At 36.5% G+C, this 27,478-nt stretch overlaps 2 protein-coding genes across 13 annotated transcripts in view; both read right to left on the bottom strand.

Annotated features, from left to right (window-relative positions):
- CCDC138 (coiled-coil domain containing 138) overlaps window positions 1-25,284 on the bottom strand; it is a 43,160-nt gene extending 17,876 nt beyond the window's left edge. For 2 of the 10 annotated variants that reach the window (XR_013773872.1, XM_079302845.1), the window contains exons 1-13: window positions 25,101-25,284; window positions 22,999-23,059; window positions 22,250-22,328; window positions 21,446-21,561; window positions 20,635-20,819; window positions 19,509-19,667; window positions 18,236-18,355; window positions 16,770-16,847; window positions 16,583-16,693; window positions 14,270-14,434; window positions 13,432-13,548; window positions 12,165-12,357; window positions 9,698-9,874 (exon numbers count right to left, since the gene is read on the bottom strand). Coding sequence is in view for 8 of the 10 variants with exons in the window: in XM_079302845.1 (XP_079158971.1) it covers window positions 9,698-9,874; window positions 12,165-12,357; window positions 13,432-13,548; window positions 14,270-14,434; window positions 16,583-16,693; window positions 16,770-16,847; window positions 18,236-18,355; window positions 19,509-19,667; window positions 20,635-20,819; window positions 21,446-21,561; window positions 22,250-22,328; window positions 22,999-23,059; window positions 25,101-25,169 (1,630 nt within the window). In the remaining 2 variants the exon portion in view is untranslated. Of the gene's footprint in view, window positions 1-9,687; window positions 9,875-12,164; window positions 12,358-13,431; window positions 13,549-14,269; window positions 14,435-16,582; window positions 16,694-16,769; window positions 16,848-18,235; window positions 18,356-19,508; window positions 19,668-20,634; window positions 20,820-21,445; window positions 21,562-22,249; window positions 22,329-22,998; window positions 23,060-25,100 lie in introns of all 10 variants that reach the window. The other 8 variants (XR_013773873.1, XM_079302846.1, XM_079302847.1 and 5 more) reach the window with 8 other exon arrangements.
- Window positions 25,285-26,119: 835 nt separating this feature from the next.
- The window catches only part of RGPD4 (RANBP2 like and GRIP domain containing 4), a 35,067-nt gene continuing 33,708 nt past the window's right edge, over window positions 26,120-27,478 (bottom strand). For all 3 annotated transcript variants that reach the window (XM_079332320.1, XM_079332321.1, XM_079332322.1), the window contains one exon: window positions 26,120-26,709. In XM_079332320.1, the coding sequence (XP_079188446.1) occupies window positions 26,404-26,709 (306 nt within the window). In that variant the 3' untranslated portion in view covers window positions 26,120-26,403. The remainder of the gene's footprint in view (window positions 26,710-27,478) is intronic.

The following is a 27,478-nucleotide window of genomic DNA, read 5'->3' as shown; positions in this document are numbered from 1 at the left end:
TTTATTCTTTGAGAAATAAGGAAGGAAGCCTGCAGGACTACTAACTGGGACTTCCAGAGGGGCAGACTTTAGTCTATTTAGGAGACTGGTGGACAGAGACCTTGGGAGGCAGTCCTGAGGGGCAAAGGAGTCCAGGAAAGCTGAACATTCTACAGGAAAGAAATTGTAAGGTACAGGAGCAGGCTGTCCCCGTATGCCAAAAGACAAGCTGGTGGGGAAGCAGACTGGCCTGGCTGAACAGAGAAGTTTGGCTAGAACTCAAGGAAAAAAAATTCATAGCCTTTGGAGGAAGTGGTAGGCAACTCAGGAGGACTGCAAGGGTGTTGTGAAGTTATGGAGAGAGATCAAAAGGCCAAAGCCCAAGTAGAACATCTGCTATTGGTGTAATAGACAATAAAAATGTTTCTATGGATACACAAATAACAAAAGGAGGAGCAAGGAGAATCACCATCCTTTACTGGATGTGAGGTGGAAACCACAGTGACAAAGGATGAGGAAAAGACTACCTAATGCCTTCACTGCCTCAGTCTTTACAAGACCAGTTGTTTCCCAGGTACCCAGCCCCCTGAGCTGGAAGACAGGGACAGAGAGCAGAACAAAGCTTCCATAATCCAAGGGGAAATGGTCAAATGGAAACCTGATACACCACTTAGACACACAAACAAACCCATGGGACCAGATGGGATCCACCCAAGGGTATCAAGGAAGCCAGTGGGAAATGCTCACCAAGCCACATTCCATCATTTACCAGCAGTCCTGGTTAGTGGGGAAAGTCCCAGGTACCTGGAGGCTGGCAAATGTGACACTCATCTACACAAAGGGCCAGAAGGACAATCAGGGAACTAGAGGCCTGTCAGCCCAACCTTGGTGCCAGGGAAGGTCATGGAGCAGGTCATTCTGAGTGTCACCACATGGCATGGGCAGGATCAACCAGCACACACACGGGTTTATGAAAGTAACCTGCTTGGTGGGTGAAGAAAAGACTGTGGGTATTGTTTACCTGGACTTGAGTAAAACCCTTGACACTGTTTCCCACAGCATTCTCCTGAAAAAAAGTGGCTGCTCAATGTGTGGAAGAGTGCACCCTCTGGTGGGGAAAAAAATAAAAAATAAACAAACTGGCAAAAAACAAGCCAGGAAGCAGCACTTTGCAAAGAGAGAACAGTCAGTGCAATGTATTTGTTGGATTTAGATTAAAAAAATGGAAAACTGAAAATGTGTGCTCTTCAGTACAAGTCTAAAGATATTTTCAGGAGCTAAAGCAGAAAAATAAAAAAGAAAATAAAATATACTAAAGGTTTATTTGTAAGTATGTGTATAGGAACTACAGTTGCTGAGGCAGAATAGTCAGATATTTTTGTTTGGTAAATAAATGCTACAGCAGTTATAACTAATCTACACTTCAATACCATTTGAGAAAGCAACATGTGATATATTGCAGAAAACAGGGGTTTAGTAGAATAGCTGGAAGGTGTGGTGTGTAAGGAATTCACTAAAAATGAACTTCAGTTTTAAACACTGATTTTTGCAATTGTGCTTATCTGGTGTGCTAATCAATGACAATGGCATGAAGGGAGGAATAGTCTAATGAAGTTCCATGCTGGAACTGCCTACTTAGAATGCAGCAGGTATAAAATACATGGAAATTGGAATTAACTTACTTGTTAGAATAGAAGCATAAAGTCAATATACTAAAAATCAACATACATTTTTCCTGGAAAATCACAGATTATCAGTGGATCAAAGGATGGATGTGATCATCAGAGGATGAAAGCATTTGCTGTGATGATTGAACTCAGTTTGTATATGAGCAATCAACGTGGTTTTACCATTAAAGACTGATTCTAATGAGGCCTGACAGAAAGAAACATTTTACACATAACCCAGGTAGCATTTTAAACTGAAGTTGTACACTACTATGGACTACTTTGTTCAAGAAGCCAGAAAAGGCCCAATGAAATACCAGAATCACAGAAAGAATCACAACTCCCTCAGCACACACCTGAAGGGGTTTTGCTCCAAACACAATGACAAACTCTAAGAAAACCTTAACATAAATAAACATCACCTGCATCAGCTGTAGTTCTGCAGCATTAGATTGCAAATGAGCAGGTATATAAAGTCTGAGCTCTGCCAATGCATAGATGTCACTCAAATGACACAATTTTTATTTTCTACTTCCAAGGAAAGCTTTTCTTTATGGAACTATTTCAATTGTGAAACTACTTGAAAAAAAGCTGGCTAAAAGTACAGCAGTTCTGATAGTCAAATACAAAACAAAATGTGTAAATTAATTTTTTTTCTACTTAAATAATTTCATGGAAAACTACAAAAATGTAATCTTTTTATTAAAAGTATGCAATTTTAGTAAATAAGAGCAAACAAGATTTTACTTGAAAAAACTTGAATGTTCTAAAGATTTCAAAACTTAAATTGACTGGAAAGGAGATGTGTATATCCAAATACTGATATAAACAAGTAATTTTAACATCAAATACTTTTTTAAAAGATAGCATTCACATCTACCTTCAAAATGATATGCTGCAAAAACCAGAATATTACCCTAAGTGAACAGTGTAGCTTTATTTCCAAAATGGCTACTTGGCTCTACAGAACTTTATATTTAGGGGTTCCTTTTATTTATTCCTTTGCAGTGGATGAGACAGGAGTCCAAAATTCAGAATGGTTAAGCATTACATGACTGTTACTAGAAGAGGGAGAAAATAATGACACAGATGTTATTTGTTATCAGAGAGAGGTACTTCATACTAAATTAATTCAAAGTATTCAAACTAAATTTTAAATTTATTAACAAAAATGTGTGCAAGTCTCGGTGTACTTGCTTGCTTTCAGCATATATAGATGGGTCCTAGCATTATCTAGACTGCATTTAACAGTTAGAGATCCTTTTCTGTGGTTAAAATATTAAATTAAAACATCTACCAATCCAACACAATTATCCACTGTTTTCAGAAGAATGAATAAAAATTATAAAGGTAAGATAGGATAACAGAGGAAGGATTTCCTTTAAATGGTTTGTATTTCAATGTTCATGCCACATATGTGGTAAATAATTTCTTTCACTATAGCTTCAAAACACAAGTCCTCAGGACAATTTCACATCTGCTTTTCACACAGGTGAGGGAAATCCTACCCTAATACAGTATTCACAAATCTGACATTTTTATCCTTTCAGTACTGCAGAATAAATTCACTTGAAAAGCTGCAATCCTGCAAAGTTACAAGTAAAGATAATATGCTGGAAAATGCTGAATTTTAATCTATTTAAGCATACAGGCATTTTTTACTCCATGCCTTCACTGCTTGTAGTCTGGAAAGTCTCAAAATGCTAAGACTCAAGAGGAAACATAAAAGGGCAGGTTTGAGTTTTTTTGGCAAATTCTGACCATTGACTTTTTAGAAGTACCCATAGAACAGTGCATGTTGTAGAACTCCTAGCATCAGTTATGAAAGCATTCCAGCAAAAAGGAAAAAGAAGTCCTATAGATAGTCAACATAAGAAGACTTCAGTTTACATGTAAATAAGCACAGCTTCTTACTATGGAGAAAATTCTTTTATCTTCCCTGGCTTCATTAACTTCCTTATGAGACAAGTACATTTAAACACAGACTTGGTTATTATCCACAACCAAAATATTTTCTTTCAGAAAAAAAAAATTAAAAGTAAAAGTAAGGTTTAGTGAATGTGTAAATACAGTTTGCTTTTGCAGTTATTGAAGTTCTTCAGTTCTGTCAATATGGTTAAGAAATCAGACTTAAGCCCTATCAGAATGTGCCATAACTTATAGTAAACTCAAGAGTATCATTCTGAGTAGGGTTTTTTTTTTTAATGTGCTCCCATTTTGACTTGAGAATAAGTACACACTATTATCAAAATATACTCTCTGCAAAAGAGAAATAATCTTGAAGACAAACAACATTTAATTTTATTTAAAGCAAATGCCAGTGTTTTGCAATGCCCAGTGAGAATGTAAGTTTTGATTTCACTGAATAAACTTAGGGTTGAGAAAGAGGAACCTACTAATCTACCTGACAGCAGTCAGATATCACTGCAGGAGGAGTTTAAGATATATGATGTCTTTGTAAAGAACTGCAAAAGGTGAAACTGAGGCAGGGAGCTCACTGCCAACAGATTTCAAATCAGGCATGAACCAGACTGCAGTTAACAATGGTATTTTTGATAGGTGAATATAAACTCACTACATCATTTAAAACCCTTTAAACTGACACACAAGTTAAAAAAACAACAGTAAGCTGTGTGAGAAGCAACACTACTGAACCAGACTGGATATTACAAGTATTTAACTACAAGGTGATTTAATACCAGTGATGTGAGGTTCTTCAATATCCACAGAACAAATTTTCTTTATGAGGTCATGCTACTTATTATTAGATTGTTTCCAGAAAATGTTTCAAGTCTGGTATCCAGGAATTCTCTTGAACAGTGTGCTACAACTATTGTCCTAGAAACAAGATCTGCCAAGAAAATAAATTTGTAGTCCTAGGGAGGGAGCTTTGGGTATGAAGATGCTCTGGAAGTCACTATTTCATACTATAACAATCTGGATGGTTAGAAGTAACTATTACATTAATTACCAAACATTAATTTTAATAGTAATTTTAATGGGAAATGGTAAGAGCTTTGTTAAGCAATAAATACATTATATGCCATTTGACTAAACTGAAACATCAGCATGAAGCAGTTCATATGTTTTGCTCTCAAAATTTCAAAGATAGCCAGAGCACTCTGCATTGGTAGATATCTATCACAAGCCAGTCAGCATTTAACAAGATACTAAACCTACTTTCTATGAAAGTTTTATCAGAGAAGACTTTGGTTTTAGATCTGTCTTCAGAAGGGTCACAGTTTCGAGATGGGACTAAAAACCAAACACCATGGTGTGGTTGCCTGCTTTCCTTAACTAAAGAAAGGAAACCTTCAAAAGCTGTAGTACTGAAATCTTTCTTCCCTATTCAATAAGCAGGAATAGATGTATTACCCTTTTCCCCAATGAGAAGCAAAAAAGATGCCTTTATAGATCACTCATTAGATTAAAAAACCCAAAAAAAGGATCAAGTTGATCCTATGAACTCATCTGAAGCCCGAGATTCAAGGAAAAGAGCACCATGACTAAAGTAACACTGCAGGACTTGTTCCCTTGATTCTGCTTTTATCTGTCAATCTTTGCAGCAAGGGAAAGATGGGCATCCTCCAGAAAACAAATATGGATTGAAATACTGGTAATGGGTATAGAGAGCAAAAATGAAATTGAAGAGGATACAGCTGAACTGACTGTCCTCCTATTTGACCGTGGAACAAGACAGGAAACAATGAGATGGCTACAGTAAAAATATAACTATACCAATTTATACACCATTATGTACACTTTTAAACAAAAATATTAGCAGAATGTAATAAGAGAAAAGAGGCAAAATATCTTTGTGGAGTTGATTTACTATTGTCAGGTTTACAACAAGCTGTTAACTCTCACAATTTCAAGAAATCTATTACTTTCCCTGAAGAGAGCTGACTAAACCAACTGGACTGCAACTTAGGCCACTGAACTCATCTGAAAAAAAAATTCTCTACTATATAAACAACATGAAATATAACATAAATTATTTAGAATTATATAGTTTATACTAAGAATTACCTACAATTTCGTTTCAGTTACTTATTAAGTTTCTAGCATAGATTAAACTAAGCAATTTGCTAACAGAATGCAAGTGGTTAGGCAAGGACCCACACAGTTGCAAAATTTTGTTCTTCAAATCTACTAACAGTAAAAGTACTGAACAGAATCCACAAAAGTAATGGAATACAGAAAAAACCCGAGCTCTATGAGAGCATAAAAGTAAACTGAAACTGAAGTTCTTTTGACACAAAGTAAACTGTCTGAAATTACTGCATAACATCTTTAGCAGTTCCTCTCAACCTTATACCCTGAGGAGCATACTAACCTCAACTTTTTTCACCCCTGACATTTAAATTAAATGATCAAAAGAACATTTTACCTCATCCTTAGGGCTTAGGATTTTAGTAAAAGAGGTGAGGCAAACAAGATTGGCATATATATATTTTTATACCACACACATACATATATTCTGTATATTTGACACACTGTTACAATTCCAAATGTGTTAATGATTGGGCATACTAGGTCTGGCTGAGTTGATTTTCTTCACAGCAGCCCTCAAAGAGCTGTGCTTTGTATTGGTAGCTAGAAAGGTACTGGTAACATACCAGTCCTTGGCTACTGCTAAGCAGGGCCAGCACAGTGTCAACTCTGTCTCTCTAAAATTCCCTCTCACCAGCAGGCTGGGGTTGGGCAAGATCCTGAGAGGGGACATAGGCAGAACAGCTGACCCAAAGTGACTCCCTCCAATACCATATGGTATTTGCTCAGCAACAGAAGACAAGATAAAAGAGGAGGGTGAGAAGGGAAGGGGGCACTTCTTATTTGTGACATGCCTTCTGAAGTAAACTCTGTGCAAGCTGAAGCCCCATTTCCCAGGACAGACACTTCTGATGGAATCCTTTGGTTTCCTTTGGTTCCATGTGTGGACTTTGCTTTTGCTTTAATAACCTGCCTTTATCCTTACCCACAATTTATTTCTTTCATCTTATTTTCTTCCCCCTGTTCTGCTGAAGAGGGGAGTGTCAGAGTGGTTTAGAGAGCACCTCGTGTTCAGCCAGGGCCATCCCACTATATTGGGACAAAATAGTGGGATTACTTTTTTCAGAATTATACAATGGAAATGGCATGGAAACACACAGATGTCTGGGAAATAAAAACTTGATGCAACTAAGTTTCAAGAAACACATACAAATTAGCTTCCTAGGGGTACCAAAATCTTAAACATTTCTTCACAGAATTCCACAAGTGGCCTAGCTAGACAGATACATTAATATTATCCACCCTTGTACAGAGGAGATGTAGAGAGAGAAAAAAAGCAAAAGGGACCTGGGGGTCCTGGTCAGCAGAAAACTGATCATGAGTCAGCAGAGCCCTGGCAGCCAGGAGGGCCAACCCTGTCCTGGGGGACATCAGGCCCAACATCACTAGCTGGGCAAGGGAGGGGATTGTCCTGCTCTGCTCTTCAGTGGGGCAGCCTCACCTTGAGTGCTGAGGGCAGTTCTGGGTGCCACAATATAAGAAAGACATTAAGGTATGAGAGAGAGTGCTCAAAGCAAGGCCATGAGGACAGTGAAGGGTCTGCACAGAAAGCCTTATGAGGAGGGGCTGAGGTCACTTGGTCTGCTCAATCTGGAGAAGACTGAGGGGACACCCCATTGCAGTCTTCAGTACTCTCATATAGGGAAGAAGAGGAGGGGAAGATACTGATCTCCTCACTCTGATGACCAGTTGAAGAAATGGCATGAAGCTGAGTCAGGAAAGCTTTAGGTTGGATATCCATGGAAAGGGTGGTTGAACACTGGAACAGGCTCCTCAGAGAAGTGCTCACAGCACCAAGCCTTTCTGAATTCAAGAAGCATTTGCACAATGCTCTCGAGCACAGGATGTGACTCTTGGGGTGTCCTACACAGGGCCAGGCAATGGACTGATGGATCCCTTCCAACTAAGCACATTCTGTGATTCTTCATATACAGCTTAAGTAACTATCCTTAATATATGAGGGAAACCTAAGCTTCATTTCTGGAACATGGAAAAAATAATTTCTTACAGGGGAGAGAACCTCAGTACCTAAGAAAAGCCTGGAGTGCATAGAAACATTAGTGTTCACTGCTTATTATAAAAGAAAGGTAAATGCAGTTACATGGAGTAGTACTGCAACACAGTATTATTTCATATCTGATTCACATTTTTCAGCCTGGACAACTGAGATTCCAATCTGTAAAAATACCTCATAAAGAAAAACTTAAAAAAAAATAAAGTTATAGAAAATCATATGCTGGAAAAAATTCTAGTGGCCTTTTCTACAATTTAATTTCTAACTGATTCATATCTAAAGGTTTTATTTTTGAGCAAGAGCATTGCAACACTCCTGTAGAGACAAAATTACTGCAATAAATTGAGAGAATGCCTAGGATGGTATATATTACATAAAAAAATGTAAGTCTAGACTTTGCTTCCTGTTGATTGGATACTGTCTTTTTGGGTATTTTGACTTCATATTTTAGTATACAGCCACTACCTATGTCTTCATATTTAGGGCTGAACATGAATACAGCTTTAAAACTAAGCATGAATTCCTGTTTTATTCTAACATAGAGAGCTGTCTTCTGAACAGTCACTGCCACATTCCAAAGTTTGTCTTTTAATGATTCTTTAATTGGAAACTCACAAAGGAATGAAAACACAATTTCCCATCAGCAACACTATTTCTCATTGTTACCAATTTCTTGCAAAACGCTATGTATTGGATGAGAGCAGAACATGGCCTGATTAGTGTATTGGTAAGGCTCTAAATAAGGTTTTATATCCAGCTGCCAAGAAATAATTTTCAATCAAATGACAATTTAATTAAGCAGTACTCTTCCTTTCCTGATTTCACATAGATAGAACTTCTCTGAGAAGAAGGAAGCAAAATTTGAGTCTTACAATATGTCTTCATTATTCTTCAAACTGCAGGCACTTAGAGTATCAGAATGACTACTGCTGGGTAACAGAAGATGTACATTACCCAAATAAATACCAAGCACTGTCCATCTTGCTTAGACTGTTACCTTTGTGCATTCAATTAATTCTTTCCCAACCACATTTATGACTATTAGGAAGACTAGTGTAAGACTCCATTAATTACCTGGTCAAAAAAAGACTGCAAGGAAGAATAGAACTTTAGTCAGATATTTTTAAATTTAGGTTGCTACAAAAGTGTTTTTTATTAATGCTATACCATCCCAAGTCAAACATGCTTTCTATTTAACTAGTACAATGCACAATAACAAAATACTTCCAAAATACACATTTCTATTCTTAAAGGCAGTGAATAATTTAACCTCAAAAAACCCAAAACACTCACAAGGTTTATTCAACATGGCATTGGAATGTGTTACTGCCTTTATGCTCATCCAGGTGGTTATTAATCGATCCTTACCTGTATCACCTGGAAAAATGCTGTGACAAAAAAGATTACTAATGCTTTTCTAAGCACAGTAAAATTCAGCAAAACATAATCATCTTGGCACAGTAAAATTCAGCAAAACATAACCATCTCATCTAGAAATAGCATTTCCAAACACTAGAAATTGAAAAATTATTTGGGATGAGCTGCTCATTCAAACTAGGAAAAGAATTAAAATAGAACCTATATTTTATCTCCACCTTCTGGCAGGTTTTCATGATTTAGCTTCCCTGGCACAGTCTGACTTCAAAGAAAAATATCAGCAAGGTAATACAGTGGAATAAACTGAAAAGCCAAACAAAAAATAGCTGCAAAAATTCACAGCAAGAAATAAGAAAGTAACCAGGACTAAATACAAAACATAGTGGCTGAGATGGAGAAGAAAGCACAAGATGACTCAGAAAAAGACAGATAATTTGAAAGTACATTTTATGTCTTTACTGAATGTACATGATAAAAAGAATTGCTTATAGTAAATCAGACTATTTAAACAGTTTTTACACTATATTTTGATACTGCTTTTACACTGGTTTTATGCTTTCCTCATCTGTTTTCATAATGATTTTTTTTTGTAATTACCCAAATTTACCAGATTCCACAGTCATCTGAAGCAATCCATCAAGAGCACTGGAAAGCAGACTTGCACTGGATACTTTTAGGTGACTTAATATGACAGGCACACATTGGTATTCCAAAAATAAGGCCCTCCCTTCATCTGTCTTCAAGTCTACACGAAGGGACTCAAATGCCTGAGCCAGGTAATCCACTGAAAATATCAGAATACAGGCAATAAATCTTCTATAATCATTGTTCCATTAAATCATTTGAACAACTGACAGTTACCACAGCAGATACACAGACAAAAGTTAAATAGCTGAAAATATTAAATTTACTTTTTGTTTAAAGACACCCTCTGCCTATTTCTATTCCTTAACAATTTATTGAGAGTGGAAAAAAAGACTACCTACAATTCATATGTTTAAGAAAAATTTACTTACAAATGTAAAATCCTACAAATATTTTCTTAAAGAGGAAAGAAAACACAAACTCACATAGTTTGAGGCAATGTTGGTTTCAACATCTGGGAAACCTCTATTAAGGGAGTCAGTGGCTGATTGGTCTGAGTGAGAGCAATTATTTTCATGAGAGCAATTAGTCCCATTCCTTCTATAAAAAGCTGTAGTTTCAGTATAAACATTTTATACTCTCATCCATTGTGAAAAATCATACAAAGGATGTAGATTAAGTGAACCAATCTATTTTCTTAACTTCCTGCTGCCAAATCTTTCTCAGTATCTTAGAGCTGCACTGATCATCTGGAGCACAGAAAATTAAGTAGAAGGAAACAATTTATCCTCCTGCATTAAGTTTAACTACGGTGCCATCTGCTGGATACTGACATTTTGAAGGAATGAGGACATATGTTCAAACCAAATCTGCTACTTTATCACCAGATCATTAGTGCCATGTGGTCAGAGTGATCAAAATTCATACATGGTGATATCTGACATATGTTTAACAACAGATCATATTTTCTGTGTTACAAAAGCCAGCAGAAAAAAGCAACCATGAGAAGCTGAACTGATTCATTCTAATCAAAAGTGTTCATCTGCTTATGGTAAATAAGCAGCCTCTGTCTGCAATGACTAGTATTTTATTTCAATTCTTCCTGCATTGTTTTTATCAAACATTCCTAGAATGTGAGTCCCAGTTTGAGACTAACTACCATGCTTCGCTAAAATATGTTGACTGAAATAGTTCCCTCCAATAGCTGGAACTGTTAGTTCATGAATGATGTCAGAATTGTCTTCCACCATGTTTTAATTCTGTGTTTACTATAAATACTCACAAAATAAATACTGCACAGATCATTAAGCATAAAAACATAGTAATCTGCTTAAACATATAACCCAGAAGCACAATTTCTGTGAATAAAAACTCTATTCATTACGCATTTAAAATCTTTGGCATTCCTGTTTCATGTCAAGCAGTGTGCCACAGATTGTAGCAATTTTTGTGATGTGGATTTCTGCTGTCTAAGAAATGCCCCAAAATTTAATATATATTTAATGGAAGAGGCAAAAAATAAAAATAAAAAAAACAGATGCCAAAGCAGGCATGTGATTTTGACATTTTGGCATGGCATTTCAAGAGTATTTTGAAAATTAACATCTCTGTAACCTTTATCAATCTCCTCATGTAATTGACAAAAAAACCACATTACTTGTAAAGATAGTTTAGAATACAAACCAGTCTGAGAAAAAAATGGGAGAAGAATAGAAACATGAAATAATTTAGGTTGGAATCTAATCCAACCTTCCTGTCAAAAGCAGGACCATCTCTGAGGTTGGATTGCTCAGTTTTAACCCCACTAAAAATTACTTGCTATCATAACAACCCATGCTTTTAAAATGTCTTTGAAAGGGGAAAAATAAGTGGTTAGTACCACAGAACTGGTAAAGGGTTATAGAGATGTTGATTCTTATGCTATGTAAAATTTATTCTTGCAGAAAATCCTAGTTATGCAGGCACACAGTATTGCTAAGTAGCTGCAGGTAAGCAGCAATCACATCTTACACCTGCTCTTAACAATATAGAATTACTTTTCCTCCTGACTTCCATAAGAAAGGATCTGCAACACCTTGTTCCCTGTTTCTATTCTGAAGATAAGACTTCATTACTGAAAGCAGCAGTTAGCAAATCAGCTGAGAGAAGAGTTATCCTATTCTCTGAGTTGTACTTTCCACACCTTTTCTCACACTGTCCAGATACAAGCTGATTCCTGTAATCTCGCAGTGTCTACTTTGAAACCTTTATCTTCTCCCTCTTCAGAAATGCAGACTTGCCTGACAAGTCATCACATTAAAAAAGCATATAAATACTAACATAAAATTATCTATAGCAAGATGCATACTTGTCTGTTTTGCTTCACAATACCCAAGTAAAATCACTTTTCACTAATAAAGTATAATAGATTCTACAATATCATTAAAATGCTTTTTGTCCGGGCACATGACTGAAATAGATAAACTATGTAAAAAAAAATCTTGACTTACCTTGTCTCACTGTTTTAAGCACAATCAAAGTTGACAGAAACCTCAGAGGCATACAGAAACTCTTAAAGAAAGCTGCTGACTTTGGTTTACTTTCTGTAGACTGTTCAGAAGAACTGTGTGGGTTTCCCTTACTCACTATGCCTTTGAAAATATCTTCACCAAGTCTCCTCATGGTTGATCTCGTTGCATGCTGCTTGAAACAGTGCATACAATTAGTGCAAACATTAAAACTTGACATATATGTGTTCTCCATGCAATTAAATATTAAATTGCAAATTCTTTGACCAGGTATAGGAATGTAATCAGTACAGGAGATACTGCTTTGTGTTCCAAAAGCAGCTGAATAATATTAACATGGTGCCTTGTTAACACACATACTTCAGCAAGAGACTAATTAGTCAGCGTCCTGGATACTCTGATGTTATTTAAGTTACCTCTGGTTCCAGAAAAAGCTGTTTCACTCAATTTTGTAAGCTTGCCTGAAGTTATATCCTTTACAAGCATTTACAGAATCAAGATCTAAATATGAAGCTTAAGAACAGGTAACATCCATAAGATTTTCATCATAAACTCTACAGAAGTATTTCCACAGAATCAAAATTGACAATATGCTTGTTTAAAATACAGTTACTTAGTAGAACTAAACCCAACATCTTACTATTGTACTGAATTTAAACTCAAGATATTTATGAAGTTTCTAGCATTTGATTTAGTAAATGAACATTGACAACACACTGCTGGGTCTACACAGTAAGACTACTGTATTTTTCTTTATTATATTGCTAAATATTTTCTAATGGCAGTCTAGTCAAAAAGAGGAAGGAATGCCTTGAGGTTAGACACCAAGCAGAGGACAGAAAAATCAAAATTTCTTCAGTGCTTTGCCACTCACTTCCATCACTTTCAACAAATCTCATTCATAAAGTACACAATAAAATAACTGCCTTCTCTAGTGCAAGTTTTGTTAGTGCATATAAGAAACACAGCTTCAGATGGGCTTAGACATCACAAAAGAGATCACATATGCTGGAAAATCACATTTAGATACACATTGCAAAATTTAAATTTAACTTGAAAAAGAATTTGTTTTCATTTACCACCTGTCTGTGGTGAATATTATGTATTTATGTTTTACAAAGACAGCAGATTATTTTTTATATGCTACCTGAAAACATCCATTTTTCATATGTATTTAATATGCAAAAACCATTAATCTTCTGTGAGATTTTTTTTTAAAAACATACTGCATGAGGACTACTTGTTTTACCTGCATATCAGTGTCTAACTGCCTTATAGACCAGTAAATAAATTTAATCACAGGCACATGCAGTTTAGGATTCACATATGGCATCCACTGGAGCTGCTCAGTAACTATAGGCAAAACCTGCAAAAATATTCAAAAACAGAATTACATGCAGTGTATGAATATTCTATAAGCTAAGTGTAATTGAAAAACAAACAAAAAAAACTCTTAACCTTCTCTTGGATTTTATCAGATTACATATGCAAGATCCAGGACAGCTGACAGAATTATACACAGGTTTTAAATTTTACATAGGTTTGTGGGAGTGGAGATGTATGTGAGCTCAATCTCAGTAAATCAAGCAGCTACAAATCTGAATGAATACAAGAAAGTGAATTTTCTGAACACCTCACTGATTTCTAAATCTTGGTATCACAAGAACAAATAATAGAGGTGTTGAAATACAGCATAACATCACCTTTTACTGAATTAATTTTATTGATACATTGATATTTTAGTACCTAAACAGGCATAAAAATATTTTGGATTTGACCTGTTGATCTCCTTAAAACAATGTATCACACATAAAACACAAGGCAAGCTATCACCTCACAGAAATAACTTGAAATAAAATGTTGAAACTCTTAGGTTGAGACAGGACACCATATTTTTTATCAAAAATTATCTGTGTGCTTTACAAATGACAAATTATCTATTATATCTCACAGCTGGAATGAATATTGACTTAATAACAATTATTTTGTTTTAATTATATCCTGACCTGTTATACTCTCAGAATAATTTAAAACACACTTAAATCTGAAAACATATTAACACAAGCAAACAACCCAAACCCCTTTACCTTCAAACACTTTTCCTGAGTACAGGAGTACTTTGAGCTCTGGGTAACCATATGTTTATGACTGCCTTCTCTCTCTTCTTGTGTTTTTATTTTGCTAAGATGCTGGTCAGAGATCCAATCCATAAGATAAGTTAAGAGCTCATAGACTTGTGAATTCAATGGTAGCTGTAATATATTCACAATATCAGACACTTCAGCTTTCAATTTAATGGTTTTTCTAAGCTAAAACAGAAACAGACTGAAATACATGAGAGTACATTAGCTATGAAATATTATACGTATAAGAAAGGATGAGAATTTTATACCTGATAAAACCATAGGTGATTTACTGTAGTGTGAGCCTGTGGAAAATGAACCCAAGGAGACAGTGATCTTGAACAGGCCATGTGTGCTCTGCTGGGCCTGGTACACACTGTTTGAGAAGCCCATATAACATTACTGTAACTCTAACTTACAATATCTCTGGGAAAGGTTAATGTTATGCAGATCTAAGGCTGGAAAGTGGCAGTCCTGACTGGAAGACCACTGCACATCAAGGAGTCAGAGATCCACATCACAGTTACCCTGAGCAGGTGCAGTCTGTGCTGCTGCACAGACCAAACTGCACAGTTTATCCTGTACTTGGCTGCAGGATAAACTCAGGCAGTTCCCTCTTGGTACTGCTGATCCTGACTGGCTTTGGCCTTGTCTAAAAGGGCAACAAGTTCTCCTCTCAAGAACGTCCTTCATGAACACAGTTGTTTTCTTGCAAGACAATTATATGTTGAGTAGCTGAAAAGCAGGGGCTTCTCTCAATGGACAGACTCTGCTCAGCACTCCTTGGGAAAAGTCCAGGCTCCATTTTCATGCTGTACAAACACAATGTTGCCAGCATCTAAAGGGACACAAGATTTGCTCTCTATATTCCTCCTCTTATTCTGTCTTATTAAAATAGCCATTTAACTAAGCCATTTGTTATCAGGCCTTTCTTACAAAGACCCAGAAGGAACCCTGCAGGGTTCCTTTCTCTCTCCCTCACAACTCACTCCCCAGTGCAAAACAAACACCTATTGTGATGGTTTCTGGGTGTGAAAAACATATATCCATAATTTATTTTGTACTTGGCCAAATGGTAGTAAAACAACTTGGAAAAAAAATTCACATACAGAATCACTACACTTTATACTCTTGGATAAATAAATTACATGAAAAAAAAAGTCTTTAATGCCCTTCATATGGGGAGATTCTTATTTCAATGCATGAACCCTACTTTGTTTCATTTCATGCAATCCACTGTTGATAAATTTAACTGGGTAACTAGTATAGTTTAAAAAAAGAACAAAGACTTGATGAAACTCTCATCTGGGCTCAACTACACTGCAATGAAATACTCTTAAAAAAGAAATCCAGGGATACCTGAAAATGGGCTGCATGAACAATTCCCTAAAGACCTCAAAAGTTTTCTTCTACTTACCTTTAGGTAAGTCTTTTCCTCCTCACTCAGAACTGTAACTACTGATACTATTTGCATTTCACATGCAATCAAAGGATGCTAAAAACTATATAAAGAGAATTTGTTGGGTATATATAGACAGGACATTTTTAATGCAACTAGACCAGTTAGATAGAGGGGTGTGAATATTTTTCTCATTTCACAGTTTCCCTCTAGTTGGAAAAAAAAAAAAGCATAACCAGCTGGGAGATGCTGGCAGAGTAACACCATAAATGGAATTACAAGGAGACACAAAGAATTTCATTAAGTGATGTTAGAAGGTTTTTCATGGAAAAAAGGTGATTTTTTTGGAACTGTGAATGAACACTGCATTTAATCTCTGTCTTTCCCTAAAGATTATTTCTCAAAAAAATAATAGTAGCATACCACTTTTGGTTTAGAAGATTAAGTTTCTCTATTAGATACTTCTAAAAGACTACTTTTTATCTGGTGTTATTCATAAGGATAGTTCTGTACTGTAGCAATAGCCACAATGAGTCTAAGATTTGTTCTGACACCTGTGAAAAGAAACCTGTGACAGTGGACATGGGTTATAATTCTAACTGGCAAATGAAAGACAACACGATATGGAGAGGAAAACTTGCCATAGAAATAAAAATCTACACATATACATACACACAAGCAACATGAAATTCAAGACATTTTTAGCAACAAACTTAATTCTTTGTTAAGTGTGGGTTTTCTCCCAATATAATCTGTTTCATAACTCGCAAAATAAAATTAAAAGCTACATTTTGCAATTTCTAGCAGATGCACAGAGAATGTTACACTGCCTAATGTTTTTTGAGTGAAAAGATTCAAAACTTCTGCTTAATTCTTACCGTAGCAGTTTTTGATGTTGCCATCACTTTTTCCTGTTTCACAGGTTTGCTTTCATTCATCACTTGACATAAAACATTAGATTTCCGTACCACTGAAAATTCATACTTCCTCTACAACAAAATATAACAATGAATTGTATTTCACTGGTTACTTATAAAAGCAGGTACATGTAAGAACAAACCTTACTTGCAGATTCTCCAAACGAGCTTGCACTCTTCGTGCTTGATCTTCCAACTTCTTGTTCAGCTCAGTTACATCACATAACTGAAAGAGGCAGAAAATATTAAACTATCTGTAAATTCAAAACTCACATCTTGACTTAATTATAACACTGAAGTAGCTTAATGTTGTTGAGCAGCTAAATTATTTAAGTTCAAGATTTTTCTTATTAGCATGAAAAGTCATAGAAACAAAATCATCATCCACCTCTGTCAACAAATTAGAGGATCACAGATTGGTTGAGATTTAAGATCACCTCTGGAAGACATTTGAGCCAGAAAGAACTGGCTGCTATGTCCAGACAGTTTTTGAACAGTTCCAAGGCGTGACACTCTTGTCACCTCTGTTGGCAACCTGTTCCAGAATAAATAAGACAGCAGCAATATCTCTGTGTTGACCTGCAGCCCAAACTTTCAGAGTGCAGGGGAAGAATAAGCACTACAATGACACTCTAGATACACAGGCATTTCACATTTGATTACTTTTCATGAAGAAGTGACAAAAATATGCAAATTTAAGAATGTTATCATAGTCTTGTTAATGGGGAAGGTGGTTACCGACCATGCTAAAAAACCAGTTTGCTCAGTGAGAAAAGATCAGGAAAACTGCAACCTCCAGTAAAAAAAAAAAAAAAAACAAAAATGCTTTATCCATACAACAATAAACAGCATGATCATCACAAAGCCCCTCAGTTTGCACAGCAATGCAAAGATTTCATAGTGAGAGGAAGAAATAAGACAGATGGGTTGCATCAGAACCATCAACATCCTAGGAGTTAGGTCTGACCTTCTTAAAGGAAAGAATAAGACCCTGCCCTGCTGTAGATTCTGAATCTGCATTCAGATGATCAGAACATGAATTAGTTCAATGAATAAACAACACTCAAATAATTTAGATAATTTGTGTATCACCATTTTAGATCAGGCTTAACAGTCAAGTTGGACAAATTCCTACTCTATGCATTACTATGAAACACATCATTCTAGTTTACAAACTGAGAAAATACTGCCTACATTAAAACTTGCAAAAATAACTGAAAACACTGATCAAACATGATGTAGGAAATAAACATTCTACTTTTCATTTAATAGAATCAGCATAGCAATTTGGCACAGCAAATCTGAACAGGCTGGATTCCATTATGTCATAAAATACTTTCTCTCCATCCATTCTCAATGGATTTCCCTTCCTAACAATTAGCTGCTGCTACTGAGTCAGTGAAATAAATCTTCTTTTTTATACTGCAGAAGTTAAGAAAGGCTAAATTTCAAGTGCTAGAAACAAGTGAGAAAAAAAAGTACTTTCATACAGTCATTCATACAATTCTTGTCTTAGAGAAACAAAAGGTCAGCAATTTTGCAAACTCAAGCTGCTCAAGTATTTAAAATTGTTGACTAACTTGTAGAATTATTTAAAACAGGAAATAATTGTACCTGTTTTCTTAAAGAGTCATTCACTTCCTTCAAGCTGTCAAATGATGACTTCAGCCTCCTATTTTCTTTAGTTATTTCTCTCATGGCTTCTGTCAGCTGCTTAACTTCTGCCTCATGTTGCTGCACAGTATCAAATTTAAGAACATGTTTTAAAAGAAACTATTCTAGAAACAGTAAATTCCACTTAAGTGTTAAAAGAGTTGGAAAAACTTTCTAATAAGAAGTTCTTCATGTCCAAATTTGCATGTTCACTCAGCAGTGAGAAAAACAAGATCTGTACTGCCTATTAAGAAGGATCTATACAGAAACTGAGAGCAACATGTACAGCCTATAGCTCCTATTGCTGCCTCTTCAACCCAGACCAACTGTGTACATGCGTATTTCACAAAAAATTGAGATGAAGGATGCATTTGTGAACCAAAATCAATGACAAAGCTTTTACTTACAGCTTACTCTTCCAAATATTTACAAAAAGGTGTGACTATGTTTTGAGGTTTCAACTCATGTTTCTGGCTTTGCTTTCTCTGAATCATGCAGAGAGAGAAACTAATCCCATGCCTTGCAGAGACTGGGGCTCTGGTTTACAACACAAGTACATAAATTATTAAATACAACATGCATATCCACTGCTGTTCATCTCTTACCCCTGAAATCTGCTTTATATTTAATCTTCTCTGGACCTTAGATTTAAGTATCTCAGATTTGGTAAAACAGCAAGGGTTTTTTTTACAGAAAATATCCCAGCTTTCATTTCTCCCCTTCCATGAATTCACTCTTCTTCACTACTCTTTCTTTCCACACCTCCAAAGTTAGGTTGGTCTTCCTCCAAACTTCTTGAGTGTTTGCTAGTACTCTCTGCAATAGGTGTTATGTCATAAGATCCCAATCTGTCTTAATGCATTCCCAAGTAAATCCACTGCAACTACAGCTAATGCAAAGATAATAATTTAACATACACACAATTACAGATAGACCACATTTTCTTCTCTAATATTGGTCACATAGCTTTCACTACTTTACAAAAAAATTATCTAACTTGTCACTGTAAAATGTACTACACATCAAACAAGTAAATGCACCATTCTGAAACAGAAGTCATATAAAAACTCTAGCAGTATTTTTCACTACTCTTTATTTAAATCTTTCCTTTGGGGATTTCAAGGACTTCAAAGAAATAAGCAGAATTTCCAGCAAACAAGTGATGGCTTAAGATGACTACAAATGAGCTAAAGGGTATACAGAGTAATATCTATGTTTAAATATATTATTTCACCTCTTTTATAGCTGCAATTTTTGTGTGAACTTCTTCCTCAACACCTCTTATTTTAGCCAAAGCTCCTTCCTGTTGAAAAAACAATGCCTCTTGTTCTGTTAGACAACGCTCTCGTTTCTGCAGCTGCAGAGCATACTCCTGCTGTGCTGAACTTTCTCTCTGGATCAAGAAAAAAAAAGTTATACTATTTTAAAAACCCATGTGAAGTTTTCCCAAATTACACTGAATTTAAAATTTTGTCCCAGAGATATGTTTAACTCTGTGAAATTACAGTTACATAAGAGCTTACTAATACAAAGTATTCTGACCACCAATTCTGTTCAGTTTCCTCCCACAATAACCTGAAAATGCATTGGAATGGCTCAGCCTCCCAAAACTCAACTCTACATTGTTGCTCTAGAAAATTAAACTTTGGCCTTTGCTTCCAAAATATGTGGATAATGGTATTAACTGTAAGACAGAACAGAGTCTGATGTGACTGTCTATGCTGGACACTAGATTAATGATATTGCTTCTTCAACTAGTGAGATGCATCCCTGAAAAAGTGGTGAAGAAGAAAAGAGATACAAAATTATTTTTATCTCATATGTTGTAAGAGACAATCAAACAGGGAAACAGCAGAATTAGGAACTATTACAGAGTAAATCCATATTAGTAGCCTACACCTGCTGGAGATGAGCTGTTGGGATGAACAGAGGGACTTTGGAGGAGGCCATCAAGGCAAGCACTTTGGAATGCCTGGAATCAGGAGCACAGTTTCAGATGTTCTCAAGAGAAGCAATGGTTGTGAGTGATTGCCTCTATACAAACAGTATGTCACAAGACAGTGTTGGATGTAGAAACACTGTCTTCCAATTCCCTCAAGCCCCATCTGCCCACCTACCCATCTACTTGGTCTACCCAAAATTCAAGTCAAAGCATCACTACTGAATCACTGAATTAACTCAGGGGAAGAGGCAGATGAAGATACAGATTTAATATGAAAGTGTGATTAGTATAAAGTAATAGTAAAAATAAGTTTTAATCTACAAGTTTTACTACATAAGTAATTTCATATTTCTGTCTCAAAAGTGAGACTCTTCATAACACTATTCAGCAAAAATTTTAATCTGATTCTAATTCCTACCTGCAGCTTCTGATGTATGACAAATAATTCATCATAAATTTGACTAATGTGAGGAGGTATTAAACCTTGCCTATTGCATGCTTGAGTACCAGTTCCATGCACAATTTTCTTTAACAAACCATGGTTGATAATTTGGTCCCTATTTTCTTGAGTATTTCCAACCAAATGAGATGGCAAAGTGAGGCCTGTGGACATGTAAAAAAATAGGTTTTACATTTAAAAATCGGTTCTAGCTAAATATTGATATGATTGTTGTACAAAACCAGCAAAAATGTGTTCTAGGAATTCAGTTACAAGTATAAAGCAAGATGGATCAAAATGTGAAAGTAATCTAAAGAACTACAGATCAAAGTTCTTGCTCCATGATTTATTCAAACTGATCAAGAATCAATGGTTTTATAAGTAAAACTGTGCCCTCCACTGCAATATAGAAACCCCAGAGATATCTGTATGAAATCCATGCACAGACTGAATAATGCCAAAATCTCCTATTATTTTTGTAAGGACTTCAGGCATGTGATTTGCTGCTGATTAGACCTTAGGGTAACATCTAAGTAAACAAGACAAGACTTAAGAATCTGGATGCCACATGAGAAAATAACATTAGTATGGTTTCAAGTATGTCTGAACCTCCTAAAATAATTCTAAAGAAAATGCTCATGTGAAAGATAAAACCCCCACATTAAAATACATTTTAGGTGACTAGTATATTTCTGAATCAAACAGAAATACATTTACTAGGAAGCTTTTTAAGTTGCATATTATAGTTCACCAAGAGTTGTAAGAATGTATAAAATTAAATCTTTATTACCTGTTCCCATGTATACAGTGGTATTTTGAATTGCATCAGTTTCAGAGCAAATAATGCTGTTTTCTTCTACTCCTACACCACTTGGACCACAAAAATAATCTTGCCCACCATCAAAACTAAAAGTACAAAAGAGGACTAACTTTAAATTACTCAATTCCTTTCTAACATGATACACAAGAGAGACTGAAGAAGTCTGTATAAAAAGGCAAACATTGCTTAAGAATTTGGTATTTTACTGATAACAGAGTTAAATCATTTGGATGAAAGGCATTATTACTCACAAATCTCAACCACAGAAATTACATGTTGCTGTGTTAAAATCTAGACTTTTCATGCTGGAAGCTCATGTAAAACAAAAACTCTTCTCTCACTACAAACCACTAAATTCCTGGAGAACTAAAAATACAACCCCCCCTTTTTAAATTATATTTTTCTTGTTTGGTGTAAAATACCCCTTAAAAGATATGTCTTGGCATTTGGAATTGAATTATCTCTAAATATATATAAATTTGTTTATCAGTCTGGGCTATTTGCTTCTTTTTCTAGTTATTCTTTTTATCACCTAGATAACTTTATGTCATTCCAACATAATTCCAGCATACACAGATTAGATTAGAAAGTGAAACAATAGTCCTCATCAAAATCAGCATACTCATTATTGCACAAATTAGCTACAAACAATTCTTTACTTAACAAGAAAACAAGAAACTTAAAACAACTTTTGCACAGTCCAAATACATCTGTTTTATTTGCAATTTTGTGAGAGAAAACAAATAAAAAAGGAGAAATAAAAACACCTCCTACCAATCCCAGTTTTTCAAACTTTTTCGGACATCATTAGATTTGATGCTCTTCTCTCTTCCAGTTTCGGTAAATTCTGCCTCTAAAGAACAATTTGATAAAGAAATAATTATATTTTTCAGTCAGCTGTCAGTATCACCTGAAATATATAAAATTGCAACTATTTTATTTTGCATTTGAAAAGCTGACATTAAGATATCATTAAGGACTAATTAGAAGGACTTGGCCAGGTAGTCATGTAGGTTTAAGAACCAAAACCACCACTGATGCAGCCTGATGAATTATGAACTTAATTATAACAGCTTAAGCCACAGTGAGAACTTTTAAGCTTTCACATCAGATTTGTCTTTCCGAATTTTTAGAGCTTGTCTGCCTATACAAATTTTTGTGTAACTGAAGTCTGAAAAATACACTGACTTAGCCTGCTATCCCCATGCACCAGTTTCTGAAAGAGACCAAATGGGTTCTAAATATTAGAACATTTATGTATCTTCAAATTAATACATGCATTATGGACTGCTACCAACTAATTCAAGCAAGACTTAAAGATAAGCAGGCTGTGAACCATTGCTCCTTTTCACTCTCTACTTGTTAACATTCCCAGGCTGACTCCCAGGTATCACAACCCCCTGATCAAGATTACTTATCTATTTGAAATGAGAAAATATAAAACAAAATAAATTTAGGGGCAATACAGCTTTAGTATATGTTTTCCCTGTAAAAGATATCAAAGCACCATTACTTTGCATTACCTTTGTAAACTAGGGAACTTCCACTTTTACATTTGGTATGCAATGCTCCTGAGAGGCAATCCTACAAGAAAGCACAAAACCACTGCATTCCAGTCAGAATTTTCATGAAAAAAGTATGTTACAACATACTGGTTTAACAGTTAAACTGTCACACCTTGTGACAGAATTCTTACTACAAACATTTGAAAAGGGGGGAGTTGTTGGTTTTGGGGGTTTTTTTTTAATATATAAATATAAATGGTCTTCAAATTAACATAAAGAGGCAAATATAGTCTCTACAACCTAATAACAAAATACTGGTAGTGTTATGTGTTAGAATATTTGAGAAACTATAAAGCACTGTGAAGACAGTAACATAAAATAAAAGCATAAAAGTAGAATTAGGTAAGCATGGAAACAGTGCCATCTACCTTCATATCTAGGCTTTTTATGCCAAAGTTTCCTGCTCTATTTTTTTCTTACTAATTTATAAGTATTTACTAAAAAAAGAGAATGAGAGAAACTTTAGGCTACAAGCAAAATCAATTAAATGCACATTACAAAACATCAGACTCAAAGCAGCTCTCATGATCTTGTTTCACTGCATCTCTCTGCTATGTTCTAGATCAAATGATCAATTGCTGTATTTTCCTGCCTTTGAATAACCACTTAATGAAATAACAAAGCACACAAACACAGGTAACATCTTCTTCCTTGCAACCATTAAAATCTCAGCAACAGCCTTTTAAAAATAAGTTTTTAAAATTACTTTTAAGTACAATTCCGTAATTCAAAGCAGAAAATTTCCCCATGAAAAATTCCCTTACAGCCTGATTTTAGATGCTAAAAAACTTGAAAATCTTCACATCACATTTGGGATGGTTCCCTAATCCTAAAATGGCAAACTCCTTTTCCTAAGAAAAAAAGACAGGGTTTTGTATTAATTTGATGATTCCCAGGACTAACTCAGTATCCCAATCCAGCTGTGTACCTAACTCAAACCCACTTTCAATCTCTCCCAGTCTTTGGTTGCTCATGGGTGTTTTTCCATATGACTTCCCCTGCAGCATGATTTTGAGCACTTAATGCCTGTTATCCCTGGCCACACTGGAAGCATGTGATCCAGTGAATATAGATGCATGAAAACAACCACAAAAAATTGTTTCACTGAAAGACAAACAGAATTCAGCCAAAATAAAGATGTCTAGCCAGCCAGTACTCCTTCTACTAAGTAGTAAAGGCTTTTGAAATACCAGCATGGGGGAAGGGTCTTTGCTGCTGAATTTTCAGGCAGATCAGTTTTTACTTGTCAGCACAAATCAAAAGAGACTTTGACTCTCTTTGAGAAAAGAGGAATCACAATACAATTCCTTCCTTCACCTGAATGCAAAGAACCTGCCTTCTCTGGTGTAGAGTAACACTGCCATACCTTGGCAAGGGAATGATACCTGTCCCGGTTAATTGCCTGCACACTGCAGCAGTCTCTAATGAACCTTGGGTTTGATTCCTGACTGACTGGATATACAACAATTTTCCTGTTCTCTGTTATAGAGCTAATCACTAAGCTTTACCAAAAAAATTTACGAACACACCTACTGCATTTTAAATAAGGCAGTCAATTACTGTAGGAAAAAAAAAAAAAAAAAAAAAAAAAAGAGAAAAAGAAAAAAAGAGTTATCCTATTATATATATTTCATACAAGCTTAACATACTCCTAATAGGATTCACATACTTTCTCACTCAACTGGCAGGCACCAGGTCTTAGGCAAAAACTACATGCTAAACCGTGTCTTGGTACCGCACAGAAACTGGAATTGCAATTTCCTGCTCAGACAAAGATTGAGTCTCCAGCACTTCAACTCTAAGGCAATCGGAGTGCGGAGTCAGGGATAGGAACAGCAAGAACACATAACCTCCTTCAGTTTGTTTAAACCCCGCTTTTGTCTCGCACTGCCCGGGTACGCAACAGCGCGGCGCTCACAGCGAGCCCCGAGGGAGCGGACAGACCCCCCGCCCTCCATCTCCTCCACACAGCTCAGGGACGCGGCGAGGAGGAAATGGCTTTGCCGTGCCTCCTCCTCGGCGCAGGCCGCCCGCCCCGGCCCCGTCTCGGCCCCTCTCACCGCCGGCGGTCCCCGCGGGCAGCAGGGCGGCAGCCCCTGGGCGGAGCGGCCGGGCCCCGCGCCCGCCATGGCGGCACCGCCGCCTCGAACCAACCGCCACGAGCCGCGCAGGCGCACGGGGGGCCGCGGGCAGGAGCGGGAGCCGCCGCTCTGGGCCTGGCGGGGCGGGCACACAACAGTATCAACATCAACAACTACAACAACCACCGCTCCTCTGCGCCCAACGCCACCCTGACAACGGCACCGCTCACCGCCACCTCCTTAAACATCTCCAGCGACGGTGGTGCCAACACGGCCCCCAGCAACCCTCACCACTGCCCTCGCAGCCTTTCTGGGAAGAAACTCCTCCTGCTGTCCTGCCTAAACCCGGCCTCGCACACGCTAAGTCTACGTCCTCTGGTTGCCTGGGAGAAGAGGCTGAAGCAGCCCTAGCTCCAGGCTCCTTTGAGTGGTTGTAGAGAGGGGTAAGTTCCCTGAGCATCCCTGAAGACTACCATCCTTTAAAAATAAATAACCCCCCAAATAAAGCTAGGCTAAATGCATGTTGCCAGCACTGAGCTGTAGAGTATCAGTTTAAATAAACCCCGCCTTTACCCATGCATACGCACTCTTGAGAGGCAAAGTTGTGAAAGGTACAAGTACGCTAGAATACACAAGCTAGAGCCTGCAGCAAGGTCAGGGAAGTTTGCCACAGCTAATAACACTGAGCAGAGTCAGAGGGTTATACTTAAAGTATGTCAGGTAAAATCCCAAGGTTAAGTAGATGTTAAGCCAAGTTTTTCAGAAATAGCTGAAGTACAAAAAAAAAAAAAAAAAAAGTCGGCATATTGCTCTAGCAAAACACTGATCAATTTAAAAACTATGCAGACAGAACAAACCAACATCCACCTGGCTCAGCCTCTACTATCCATTAACTTTCAAACACCTGCAATGTACTATCCAGCAATTTGTATCTACAGTCTGTACATTCAAAAGAACTTCATGAGAGCAAGAATCATTTTCTTTTAAACAAACCAAAGTGAAGAGAAGACATTTATTTTAACAAGACTAGGATTTAATTTTTAAAATTTGACACTTAATACAAATATGTCAGGATAACACAAATACACCTGAAATATGCCAGTGCCTGAACTTTATTTACCATGCAAAAAAATCCATTAACACATAAAAAAATTCAATTATAACCTGCAATTTTACATTTATACATCAGAAGTGTCCATTTTAAGAAGTTGAAATAATTAGTCAATAACATCTAAGTACTGATTTATACTGCTAAAACATTTGTATACTCAAAGAAATAATTCTATATTTGCCCACAGTCTGTAATGATAATTCTTCCATTTACTAGCCCTTTAGGAGAACCAAAGGATTCGATCTTTTTCACAACATCCATTCCATCTTTCACAAACCCAAATACCACATGCTTGAAGTCCAAGTGTTCTGCTTTTTTAAGTGTTATGAAGAACTGAGAATTATTTGTATCCCTGCCCTTATTTGCCATTGACAACAATCCAGGACCAGTGTGTTTCACTATGAAATTCTCATCTTCAAATGCTGTTCCATAAATTGACCGTCCACCTGTACCATCATGGTTAGTTATATCTCCTCCCTAAAAAAAAAAAAAAAAAACAAAAAACAAACCAGACACAGCATTAACTGACAAGTCCCAAAACATAACCCAAAAATTGTATTGCCTTTCAAAAGAAGACTTTGTTTTGGAAGAACTAATTTTTCATTTTCACAAGTATTAATATCTGCTTAGATGTAGGGCTTCCCAGCTTCAGCAGGTTTGTTCATGGTAAGGCAAGCAGTAGTAGAAGGTTTATCCTTTGTTTATTCTGAACACAGCATTTTATCTTCCTGTTCCCCATGGTGACATTCCTCTAGGGCTGCCTTTCCTACTGCCTGCATCACTTGGCCCTGGAAGCTGCCTGGACCTGCATTATCTCACTGAAGGCCTGTCCTTGCCTAGTCCCTGCAGGCACAGAATTAATCTGAAAAAGGTGAACGTAGCAGTGACCAGTAGTACCATACAGCTTTGCTACATAACTGATTGAGCAGCATGGTAAGTGTGTCTTATCTTTCTGGAAGGCAGCAAACTTATGGTTCCTGATAATTTGAGTATAAAGGTGATAGTGTAAATTTATCTGTACAGCCTTACTTCGCATTGAAGAGCTTCTCACCATAGCTCAAGAAATTTCAGACAAAGGAGAGCAAACTTAAAATACCACTCAATGTGACAATAGCTCACTGTCAAGGCATACATGGTGCAGTTATCTGTTTTAAAAGAAAGCCTGCTCCTTTAAAGAAAGTGGAATACCCTGAAATAAGCTGAAATCTTAAATGAGTTTATCAGAAAGGCTCAAAGGTTTAACATA

This window comes from Erithacus rubecula (genome assembly GCF_903797595.1).
Source record: "Erithacus rubecula genome assembly, chromosome: 1".
Lineage (NCBI taxonomy): Eukaryota > Metazoa > Chordata > Aves > Passeriformes > Muscicapidae > Erithacus > Erithacus rubecula.
Note: the sequence above shows the minus strand (reverse complement) of the source record. Positions and strands in the feature narration are given on the sequence as shown.